This window comes from Dunckerocampus dactyliophorus, chromosome 10, assembly GCF_027744805.1.
Source record: "Dunckerocampus dactyliophorus isolate RoL2022-P2 chromosome 10, RoL_Ddac_1.1, whole genome shotgun sequence".
Classification (NCBI taxonomy): Eukaryota; Metazoa; Chordata; class Actinopteri; order Syngnathiformes; family Syngnathidae; genus Dunckerocampus; species Dunckerocampus dactyliophorus.
The window spans coordinates 5,900,389-5,912,913 of record NC_072828.1 but is presented as its reverse complement, the minus strand read 5'-3'; the positions used below and the strand labels follow the sequence as shown (position 1 = coordinate 5,912,913).

Here is a 12,525-nt window from a genome sequence, read left to right as displayed (position 1 = left end):
TGGTGCTTGTGTGACTTTCTTTTACTTTAACTTTAATGATGAAAATCCAAACTGTCAGTCTCCGCCTGACATAACAGTGCGGCGGCGTTAGACGTTTATTGCTCAATCGTCCCCCGGCAGGCAAGACAAACGTTGTTATGGAGGCGTTTCTTTCTGTAAACCGTTCTCGAGGCAAAACATCCCGACGCGTCCCGACAGGCAAAGCGCACAACTTAACATCTTTCACCTTGGCTGGCTTCCTAGAAGGTGTGGTGGGGAACGGCGCATGCCATCCTAATCCTGGCACGTCTTAATAAGAGTGGATGTTTTTATCATTAGGGACTGAATGTAATCAGTAATCACTCACCTCCTCTGCTTGGATTCCACAATGTAAATTCTGTCAATCCCAATTGAAAATGGTGAAACTTGCACTCACGTAAGCCAATAATGTCACAGTCGTGATCCGTGGGCTGGGATCAGTGCAGGGATTTGATTGGTGGGGGTGGTGCACACAAACCCAAGCACTTTTGTTTCTTGTACATGGCATATTTTAGACTCACGGGAGTGCCATGCGGGTCACAATAATAACCCTACGATCTTTGTATCATTTAGCTGCATTACACTAGATCAGGGGTGTCCAAACATTTTCCAGTGAGGGCCACATCGTGAAAAAAGGATGCAACTTTGCACTTTGATATTTTGTAAGTAACACATGTAGATGTACATATAGTTGAAAAAGCCTTTTATTAGTATGAGCGTCTTCTTCTTCAACTATCTTTACAAATTTTCTTTTTGTGGTATGACTTTATTCACATATTGTAACTTTTTTCCAACCTAATTTTCCAAAAATTACAGCTTTATTTTGTTTAGTATGTTTCTCATATTAAGACTTAAAATTATTATTTTTTTTATATACATTTCATCTCTACGCTACTAAAATTACATTATTTTTCCTCATAATATTACGAATTTATTCTCGTAAAATGATAACTTTTTCTCATCAGAGTACAACTTCTTTCTCTTAATATTTTGACTTTACTCTCCTAAAATTACAGATTTTTTTTCCCATTTCTGCTGTTGTTTTTTTTTAAAAATGTTTTTAAAAACTTTCTTCTTGTAAATTTCTTCTTGTAATTATGACTTTGTTCCCATAATATTTTGACTTTATTCTCATGAAATTATAACTTCTTCTGCAACCTAATTTTCCCAAACTTTATTTTGTTTTGTTTATCATATTACAACTTTTGGAAAACCATGTATATTTTCTTATATTTAAACTCTACGCTACTAAAATGACATTATTTTTCCTCATAATATTGACGTTTAACATTTTTCCCATAAGATTGCGACTTTATCCTTACTGCTGATTTTTCCATTTTGCTGTTTTTTTCCTGTTAAATGTGCCGCAGGCCAATAAAAAAAATCAGCCGTGGGCCGCACTTTGGACACCCCTGGTGTATGGGTATCATTTAGCACAACGTACATTATGAGCCTGATATAATGTTGTACAACTCGTCATATTATCTTTAGATTTAATTTCACATAACAAAAAGAAAGCAAACTAGTTGCATGCACACAGTGGAAGATTACGTAGTCGTGCAGACTCTTGTGATGGCAACGCGTCAAAGAAAAGCAAAGCAAAAGTGAAAAGACTTTGCATTAATTAAGTGATGTCTTTATTTTTGACATTGTGGATTATTTTGGAGTCTTTCTAGTGCTTTCGATGGTGAAAGTTTGTGAACTGTATTTGTGTTTAAGGCTGACTTTGGGAGTCGCAAACAGTGCTCTTACCTTCAGCCACGGCATGAGGTTTGATGATGCAGCACGTGCAGTCCAAGTAGATGGCCGTATTTGGTGGACCGTGGCAGATCGCTGTCGGGAAGAAGAACTCCAGCTCCTGTGTGACGCAAACACATCACTTGAATATGTTGCATACTCTTGAGGACATTAGGTCTGGTGAGGACATAAGGACTACGCAAAACATAAAGTGTCTGGTGAGGACATAAGGAGTATGGAGCACATAACCACTAGAGAGGACATCAGGTCAAATGAGGATATTTGGACCATAAAACCACTTACTCTGGCGGCGGCAGCCAGCGAGTCTGAACCGTGCGCCACGTCTTTGCCACTGTCAGTTCCGAACTGCGCACGGATGCTTTGCGGCGCCTCCCTTCGGGCCACTTCCGGGTCTGAGGGTCCCAGGAGTTTCCTCCAGACAGACACGGCTTCGTCACCCATCAGCTCCAAGGCAACCACGGGGGCCGAAGACACCAGCTGCACCAAGGAACTGGGAAGCGGAGCGACATCAGGTTTTAAAGTCAGCGCCCCTCTCTCTCTTGCTAAGACAGAGGTGACCAAAGGGGCCAGTTTTGCGGCCTGCAGCTGTTTTTCTAATGGCCAACGGCACATTCTAGAAGGATTATTTAACAAGAAAACTAACAAAACAACAGCAAAAATTGAAAAAATCATGAGTAATTTTATTCATATAAAAAGCTGCTAATTTATAATTGTAAAATATTTCTTATTTACAGCTGTAAGTTTATGGGAAAAAGTTAAAACATGGGATTAAAATTCCTAATTACGTGAAGAAAATTTACAAGAAGAAAGTTGAAATAGTTTGAAAAAAAACAGGAGCTGTAATTTTACGAGAATAATGTCAAAATATTAAGAGAAAAAAAAGTCATATTCAAATAAGGGAAAAAAAAGCAATTTCACGAGGCTAAACTTGTAACATTATGGGAAAAAATAATGTCATTTTAGAAAAATATTATATTTTTTAATGTTTTGTTTTATGTCTTTTATATATGTTATTTTTTTGAGAAACAGCACCTCCAAGTACGAGTCCATGGTTCTCGCCCGGACTGCCATCTCCAGGTCCGGGATCAGATTCTCCCCCAAATGGAGGAGTTTAGGTACCTCAGGGTATTGTTCACGAGTGAGGGAAGGATGGAACGCGAGATCGACAGATGGATTGGTGCGGCGTCTGCAGTGATGTGAACTCTGCATCAGTCCGTTGTGGTGAACAGGGAGCTGGGAGCCAAAAGGCAAAAGCTCTCGATTTACCGGTCGATCTACATTCTACCCTTAGTTATGGTCATGAGCTTAGGGTAGTGACTGAAAGGACAGAGTTTCTCCCAGGATTTTTTGAAGCTGTGGTGGTGGGCAGCATGGGAGGGCGGACTGCCGCGGCCTTGTCGTGCCGCTGCTGTGTCTGAATTTATTTTTTATTTTTTTAATGACAAATGGAATTTTGTTTATGACTCATTTATTGAACATTTTTCAACAACTAGCCAAAGCATAGAAGATGGATGGATGGATGGATGGATGGATGGATGGATAGCTGAACATGAACCGCGAACATTGCAAAACTGTTCATTTAATTGCAAAATTGTTGAGAGCACTGCCAACATTAAAATGGCACTACGGTATTTACAAAGCACATCTCCACTCAGTGTGCTCATTTGTCATTAAATACAGGTGTCATGTTTGAATAGAACACTTATAAAAAACACTAGAGGTGAAGCAGATATTCTTTGGTGAGTTACTCAATATCAGCTGGTGAGCTACTGCTAGCTTACATGCTACCTGTTGGAGACCCCCGTGACTGTCACTGTCCAAAGCTGTACACACTACGTGTTTCAGGTGCACAACTTGGACACACAACGAGTGTTTTGAAGACAAGCCAGAAGTATTATAACGATAACAAGAGAGCAAGATTGTTCAGTGACACTTTAAAAGACATACGTTGTGATGATAATCGATGATTGATGTATCCCATGAACATAATAACCACTTGTAGCTCCGAGTTAGCGAGATGCCGCCAGAGCCAGGCATGTAAACAAAGATGCAAAAAAGTGGAATGAGATTGAAACGTGAGTGATCTCACTGGCATAGATAGGCTTAGCATGTGACAACCTGTCGTCAATTGTTGGGTTATTGTTCATTCTCCCGATAATACGTAACAAAGTGGAAGTCAACACAAGATGTGTACGCGTATCTGTTCACTAGTCAAGTGCCAGCAAGGCAGACAGGCGATTTCGGTGCATGCTTATCAAAGTAAAGCTCAGTGAATCACGTTTATGATATTTTAAATAGTTTTCCACAAATTGTGGTCAATATGTGCGTAAATAATAAGCTATATGTGCATCTCTACAGTATATATCTATCAATATCCATATTCATCATTCATTCTAGAATTTGCATTTTGCACATTTGGATCTTAATGAGCTCTTAAGTAGAGCTACAATATGCAAAGCAAGAAGGCGGAGTGAGACAAAAAGCACTTTGAAAAAGTAATTTATTGAAAACAATAATCAGACTGAGACAGGCTGTTTATCAGCTGATCAAAAGTTTAAGACCATCGCTCAAAAAATAACAAAAAACTCTACAAACCAAAACAAAAAATGTTCTCAGTAGGACTCAGTAATAAGTAGCTCCACTGTTCTTGTTTGACGACCGTTTGACGACCCTGCACCACCTGAAGCTCCAGTGTTCCACTGAATGAAAAAGCACTGTTTGTTTAAATTACAAGTTCCAAATGTTTTTTGTCTCACTCCTCCTTCTTGTTTTTGCATATTGTAGCTCTACTTAAAACCTCATTAAGATCCAAATGTGCAAAATGCAAATTCTAGCAATTTTTCAACTTGTCTTAAGATTTTGATCAGGAGTGTATATGTATACACACACACATACATTCATAAAATATATTACTTAAATTTGTTTAAAAGTTTAAAAAAAAGGTGTGGTGACTTTTATTTTGTCGCGGCACACCGCCACCATCAATACATGTAGCAAACCCTGGACAAGATGACAAGATGGCAGATACAAGATGCCAAAATGAGTTTTCTCCGTAGGGTGGCTGGGCTCTCCCTTAGAGATAAGGTGAGAAGCACTGCCATCTGGGAGGAAATCCAGCCGGACAAAGTAGCTGGGGAGAGGGAAGTCTGGAATTCCCTTAGGCTGCTGCCCCCGCGACCCAACCTCGAAGATGGGTGGATAGATGTTGTATTTTTAAAGTTGTTATATTATGAGAAACAAAAACAATAATGCTGTAATTTTTGGAAAATTAGGTTGGGGAAAAAGTTATATTATGGGAAAAAAGTCCAAATATTACAGCAATAAAGTCATAATTCTGAGATGATTTACTGGAAGAAAGTGGCAATGTAGTAAAAAAAAAAAAAACCTGGAAAATGGAGAAAAGCAAAGACCAATGCTACATTCCGACTAATAATAGGCTTTTTCACCTATAGTTTAAAACGGAGGCACAGTTTTTCCTTAAACATATACTGTTGAACTTTTATGGCATATCTTTACAAAATATCAAAGTGGCCAAGTTGCATCCTTTCATTTTTCACTATGTGGCCCTAGCTGGAAAATGTTTGGACACCCCTGTTCTATAAAGTCTGCCTAGCAACAGGTGACAAGGAAACACTATGCCAGTTGCTGTTTGCTGGCTAGTTAAAATGTTATTTCAGTCATAAAGTTATATTATCAATCCCACACAGCGTGCAATGAGGTTGAATAGGTTGTAAAAGCACTCACAATCACAACAGTTAGATTTTACACTCACTTGAAGAACAGCTTTGATTGATGCTCCACATAAAAGTCTGCTGCTTGGCTCCTGGAAAGAAAACCACAGTTGTAAGCTAACAAAATAATCAATAACACGTAGGAGAAAAATGCAAATGAACAGGGAATTGTGGACTATGTGTGTTATTGCTGCTGTTGGCCACATAGTGGCTAATCACATGACTGCCCCTTCCAAAGCATACTGTATGTTCCTACTACGCCGCCTCCACCGTCCATCAGTGTCACTCAGCTCTGCAAGATGTTGGAAGGTGTTTGTGGGGAATTTTCATCCCCTTGTGAGGTCAGAGATCACTGATGTTGGACCTGTTCTAGGTCTTCCACACCAAACTCCTCCGAGCCTGCCTCTATGGACCTTGCTCTGTGGGCTGGGAATGGAAAAAGGGCGGTCCCCTAGAGTGTTCGCGCAAAGTCGGAAGCGCAGATGAAGGGAAAAGAATGTACGAGAAATTACAGAGGACGTCCGGTGGGATACGTTGTGGTCGTCTATGACCAATGCTTATCGAGCTTTAAATGTTTTATTGTTGATCTACTGGTTCTTCCTGTGTTTTAACTGTTTCAAAACACACTTTGTTCGGCTACTGCGGTTGTCCCTCGCTATATCGCGTCTCGGATATCGCTCCCTCACATTCTTAAAAAAAATAAAAAATAAAAAATGATGGCTGTTTTGTGGTTGAATTTGGCCTACTATCATTAGTAAAACAAAAAAAAGCATATTTAAGCAAATGTTATGTATTTTTTGCCTAAATTAACTATTTTCTAGCATAAAAATGGCTAAATAAACTAATTAAATTAACTAAAATAGAAATACAAGGCAGAAGAAACATTCTACTTGTAAATGTACTATTCTACATTGGCCACTGGGTGTCGCCAGAAGGTGAGACGTGATCGCAAGAACAGGCCGATATGGTTTAAATTATCTCACACAACAATAACAACAGCCCTGCGATTGGCTGGCGACCAGTCCAGGGTGTACCCCGCCTCTCGCCCGAAGTCAGCTGTGATAGGCTCCAGCATATAATAATAATCATCATCATCAGAATAATAACACAAGATACTGTTGGGGCCATAACCCATGACAAGCTAAAACTCATCTCAGAACCTTCAACGTCACTTCATGTCTGCCTGGCACTAATGTGAACACGAGCAGGAGTTTTATTTACGTCTTCAATGGCTTATTTACTCTTATTATGTCTACTATATTGGGTAATATGATTGTAAAGCCATTTAAAGCAGCCATTACAATACAGTGATGAGACAATAGGAAGTAAGAACAACACTGACCAGAAAAAAACAAAGAAATGCTAACGTGTGATTCTCTGCATCGTAACACACCTCATACGCACCTGGGGCCTCACTTATAAAACTAGGCGTGGAAATCTGACTAAAAGTCTGCGTGCGCCAGAAACCCAAAATGTGTGTACGGACAAAAATATTCAGACCTAAAAAAAAAAAAGTGGCTTACGCACACATTCACGCAATTTGTGCTTCAACCGCTGTCCAAATGTGCGTATGCAACTCCAACCCACGTTGCGCCCTCGCCACGCCTTCAATTCACCATAAATGTTCTGAATCACGGCTGCTGAGAAGCTGAAGACAAAGAAGTGGAACTTCACCAAAACTGAGGTGGAAACTTTAGTTGGAGAGCTGGAGGCCCATAAAAACATAGTATTTGGAGGACAAAGCGGTGGCAATATGAACAAGAGGAGAGTGCAAGGAGCAGGGATGAAGTTATGTCGAAAATGAATTGCTGTAATTCCAGATGGATAGTTTAAAAATATATAACTTCATGACGACATTAAGGGGCCGCACTGTGGCTGAGTGGTTAGCACACAGTCACACAGGCCACACAGTCAGGAGATCGGGAAGATCCGGGTTCGAATCTCCGCTGGGCATCTCTGTGTGGAGTTTGCATGTTCTCCCCTTGCGTGCGTGGGTTTTCCACATTCCAAAAACATGCATGCACTCTAAATTGTCCATAGGTATGCATGTGAGTGTGAATGGTTGTTTGTCTATATGTGCCCTGCCATTGGCTGCCGACCAGTCCAGGGTGTACCCCGACTCTCGCCTGAAGTCAGTCGTGACCCTAATTAGGTTAAGTGTCATAGAAAATGGATGGATGAGGACATTAACACCATCAAAATATTAGGTCTATTATAGTTGTATAATGTACAGTCTAAGGTGCTATTTCAAAGTGTGTTATTTCAAAGCCACAACAAAAGAAGAGCCCATCATTTGTGGAAAAGTAAAGAGTAAGTTTACGCACATAAATAAATGTTGCTATTGATGACATACACAACAAAAAACTAAACTTAAACCCTACACACTTATTTCATTGACAACCCGATGTTAGTTATATTAATCAAGCATTATCACGATGATACAATAAAATTAAGTATTCAAGCGCTGCGTTGTGTTTTTTCGTATATCTTTTAGTCGGGATACTATACTCTGGTGTGTAATGGTGTTTTTCATAAATGACAAATGATATCCGTCAGTGTCATGTAAAATAACGGCACCTTCCACAAATGTTTTAAGTCAATAAGGGCGTGATGTTTTCATGCAATGACGGATAAATCTTTACTGGCTTCCATTGCATGTTTATTCCAAACAAATTATTTCACCTCACCACTTAAAATGTGCGTCGCCTTTTTGCCATGTCTCCGAAAAGTGGGTACACCAGCACACAAAGGTGGCGTACCGGCGCACACATTCCCACGTCTAGATGTGTTTTTATAGGTACCATACTTTGCGTGGAAAATGGTGTGCGCAACTTTTTGGGCCCATTTTGTGCATACGCAAGCTTTATAGATGAGGCCCCTGGTCTTTCAGAGAATAAGAAGACTTTGCAGGAGGGATCGGATTTCGTTTATCGCGGGTAATTGGTTCTAGACACAACCCCTAAATTTCCGCAAAGTAGGATTTGTAAATGGAATATTTTCGTAAATATGGCATAAAAACCTGTTTACAATCTTCTAAATATGCTTTTTAACATGATTAGAGCCCTCAAGATAAAAAATAACACCCCTATAGTCTGTTTTACATTTGTATTACCCAATATAGTAGATATAGTCAAAGATAATAGCATGTATTAGACAATAAATAAGATAACACAGACTCGTAGCGTAGTTCCAGCATACTTCCGCCAAAATGGCTTTACACTTGTATCACCCAATATAGTCGACAAAATAAGAGGGAAAAAAGCCATTAAAGATGTAAATAAAACTCCTGCTCAAGCAGTGTCACAGTAAATGTGTTCCTACACAACTTTTGTGCCAAGTGTAGTGCCTGTCTCAACAAACAATTAGTGACACCTAGTGGCCAATGTAGAATACTACAATCACAAGTAGACTTTCTTCTGCCTTGCATTTGTATTTTAGTTCGTTTAGTTAGTTCATTTAGACATTTTTATGCTTGACTAATTTTATGCTAGTTTAATTTAGGCCAAGAATAAGTACAATTTCCTTAAATCTGCATAATTTTAAAAATAGTAATAGTAACAGCAATCATTGGTTAATGAATTTTTGAAAAAACGCAGTAGCGCGAGGGAGCGATGTTCGAACCGTGACGTAGCAAGGGGCGACTGTATTCAAACCCTTGTAGATCAGACTTGCAACAAATCTAGCGGCTTTTCCTGGCCTTATTAGACACTTTTGGAGGCTGTAACGGGAAAGCACGCATCACTCTTCTCAACCAGAAGCAGGTGCGAAAACCACTCGCAGGGCGTTCCGTCTTGCTTGTAACATTAAAAAAAAACACACAAAAAGAAGCAAGAGAAAAAAGCTCATGTGTATTTCAAAACATCTTTGTTTTGCCTTTCATGTTTTTTGCTCTACCGCACCCCAGTCGTCCCTCTCCACTTCACGGTTTGAATTTCACGGCCTCACTCTATCACATTAATAACTCATGCTGTTTCGTGGTTGAATGCAGCCTATTATTGGTAAAAAATATGTAGTATATTGAAGCAAATGTTAAGGATTTGTTTGCCTAAATGAAGCGTTTTCAAGCACAAAAAGGACTAAATAAACTAAAACCCAATATACAGTACAAGGCATTCAAAAGACGCATTCAAAGAGTTAACCTAGTATTCTACACTAGTCACTCCACAGCAATGTCACAGTAATAATCCTAATAAAAACACAGGCTGCTGTTGCGACCATGACTCAAGATGAAACTCAACTCTGAACCACCGACGTCACTTCCTGTCCGCCACTCACTCTGCTCCCGTAGGACACACATTTATGGCAACACACACAAGCATGAGTCTTATTTATGTCTTAAATGTCTTATTTACTCTTATTATGTCTACTATATTGGGTAATAGGAGTGTAAAGGTGACTATGGGGGTGTTATTTTGTGTCAAGAGGGCTCTAATAATGTTAAAAGCCGTATTTAGAAGGTCAAAAACAGGTTTTCTATGCTCTAAGTACCGAATATTCCATTTATAAATAAGGAACGCTACTTCGCGGAAATTCACTTATCACGGCCGAGCCTGGACCCAATTAATCGCGATAAACGAGGGATGACTGTGCTGACTTAAAAAAATAAATAAATCACCATGTCAAATGCGTCATCTTGGCATTGGTCACCATCAAGTTGGCGGCGATTGCCATTTCCAGGATGTCTCCGATCTTCGGAACGCCGTCCGGCTTTATCAGAGCAAGCGTCCTGGACGACAAGACAAGACCATTTCAGATCCGCAACCAGATGATATCTGCTTCCAAAACAACCGTGGAAATATTACATAACTTTTAAAAAAGAGAAGTGCATTAGATCTCATCCAGCATGAAAGCGCTGATCTGACGCTGTGCTCAAACCCTGCTTAGGCGCCATCTAAAAATAAGCTCCTGCTGCTGTTTGTTGACAAGGTGAGGTACCTTTCTTTTTTGCTGCCCAGCTTGGTGGCCGTGTAGCGGTCGGCGTAATCGACGAGGTTAAGCTGACGCGAGAAGATGTTGACGCGGTTGCCCACAAACATGTCCTTCGCGTGGATGTCGCCGTATTTGGTGCGCCGCAGGAATGTTCTCTGATTCTTCAGGTCAAACTGCCAAAGGGAATTAAAAATAAACACAGTCAAGATGGATTAACACCAGGACCAGTATTGAAAAGTATACATAATAAGTGTGGCCTGCCTCAAATGTCTTAAAATAGCGCAAGCTTAGCAGTAAATATCACAGATGGTGCTTTCAAAAGGGAGCAAACATGGCCACAAACAAAACATAAACACCTTATTTTCTCAAATACTGTCCGTTTATTTACTGAAGTTAAAAAAAATAGACTATCTACTAGGTAGAGGCATTTACCAAAGTGAGTCATATTTCTTAAAGGGGTCCTATCCTGCTCATTTTAGGGATTTTTAAAATTATATTGAAACCCAGTGGGGCACGATTGTTAAGTTTCTTTTAATTAAATAATTTATAAATATCAAATTGTGTGCAGGGTAAATCTGCATTCTTCTCCTCTTGGCTGATATGCTCGCATTCCGCAGGCTGGAGCATTTTTGCCCTGTTGAGGAATCTGATGCCATCCATGGGCCGGCCAACTGAACAATTCTGATGTACAGTATCAAACTTCAACACTCATTCCTCCTACCATCTCCACTGAGTTGTCATTCGGGTAGTAAAAGAATTGGTAGCGTCGTAGGAGACACGCCGTGGGGTCGTACCACTCGGCGAGGAAGGCAAAGCGGTCCTTATTGTCCTAAAAAAAACAACAACAACATTTTCAGTCATTTCCTGGCCCACAAAGCGTGAGCCTGCAAGCGCTGCAGTAATGCATGGTGGTAGACGACTAATACTATGTATCACACTGGACAGTGTACTAACGCCACCTGGTGGGGGAAATTGTATTTTTGTTTCATTCAAAATGTAATTCGAATTTTGTTTGGTTAAGACTGTAAGACCTTAAGTGTACCTAATGTTGTGGTCACTGAGCGCATATTTCATCCTAATGCTGCAGTCTTTTTGTACCACCAACGCAATTGGCAACAGTGTGTTGTGTTTGCCATCTTGTTAGGTCTATCCAAATGGTCACCAAGGAGATTCGTTTAAAAATACAAAGCTTTGATTTTATTTCTGTTAGTACAGAATGTACAGACTAGCGGTGTAGCTAACGTAGAGTATGGAAACATGCTGGTATCTCCCGAGACTAAATATATAGAACACTTATACCAACACATTAGGAGGTTGTCACCACGTCTTTCAACATAAACGTTTACAACTGTAGCTTTTTAAAAATGTTTGAATAAAATAAAGAGCAACCCAATAAGTTATACGCGGTAACTGTTTTGCTAGCTAAGCTTGCTAGCTAGTCGCGGTGGCTACTGACTGACTTTCGATATGTTTGCTGAACAGATGGCTAATGCAAAACTAACTTGCAGTGTGTCCACATAGCTGCTGTATTATGGATAAACATTTTCAAGAACCCACCATTACTTCACGTTAACAACGTCTTTATGACCCAGTTTTGTGTTTGGCGAACATGAGCTAGCCCCGGGTAGGTATGCCGATGGTGCGTTGTGGTTACAGTGTAAAAGTCAGGATTTCCACTACTTCTTGAAGGAAGCGTTTCATTTTAAAGTGCTCACACATCGTTCTTGAATACATTTGGTGTCATTGTACCTATTTTAAACAGCATTTGATGATTTTGTTCTCAACTTATTGATTGGTCAGCTCTGAGACTTTTATGTTTTATTACTCGTTGGCAGAGGCTTGAAGACGAAACATAAATGTAAAACTTCCGAGGAAATATGAATGCAACATTGGTTTCTATAGTAACTAAACTCCAAAGAGAGATGCGTTCAGGGAACAAAAATACAACATGATTTTTAAAGGACATTGTGTTAAAAACTTAAGTATAGTATAGTAACGTATAGTAACCCTGGGTATTAGATTGAAAAATAACACAATAATTCAATCTAAATTTTCAAAGACTAGTTTAAATACACTTGTTTTACTGAAC

General features: G+C 39.7%; 1 protein-coding gene across 1 annotated transcript in view; it reads right to left on the bottom strand.

The window, feature by feature from the left end:
* Window positions 1–12,086, bottom strand: part of nme7 (NME/NM23 family member 7) — a 35,915-nt gene extending 23,829 nt beyond the window's left edge. The window contains exons 1-7 of the mRNA XM_054788695.1: window positions 11,994–12,086; window positions 11,158–11,265; window positions 10,443–10,609; window positions 10,123–10,233; window positions 5,549–5,599; window positions 2,059–2,266; window positions 1,771–1,876 (exon numbers count right to left, since the gene is read on the bottom strand). Coding sequence (XP_054644670.1) covers window positions 1,771–1,876; window positions 2,059–2,266; window positions 5,549–5,599; window positions 10,123–10,233; window positions 10,443–10,609; window positions 11,158–11,265; window positions 11,994–11,996 — 754 coding nt within the window. The 5' untranslated portion in view covers window positions 11,997–12,086. The remainder of the gene's footprint in view (window positions 1–1,770; window positions 1,877–2,058; window positions 2,267–5,548; window positions 5,600–10,122; window positions 10,234–10,442; window positions 10,610–11,157; window positions 11,266–11,993) is intronic.
* Between the last annotated feature and the right edge of the window lie 439 nt (window positions 12,087–12,525).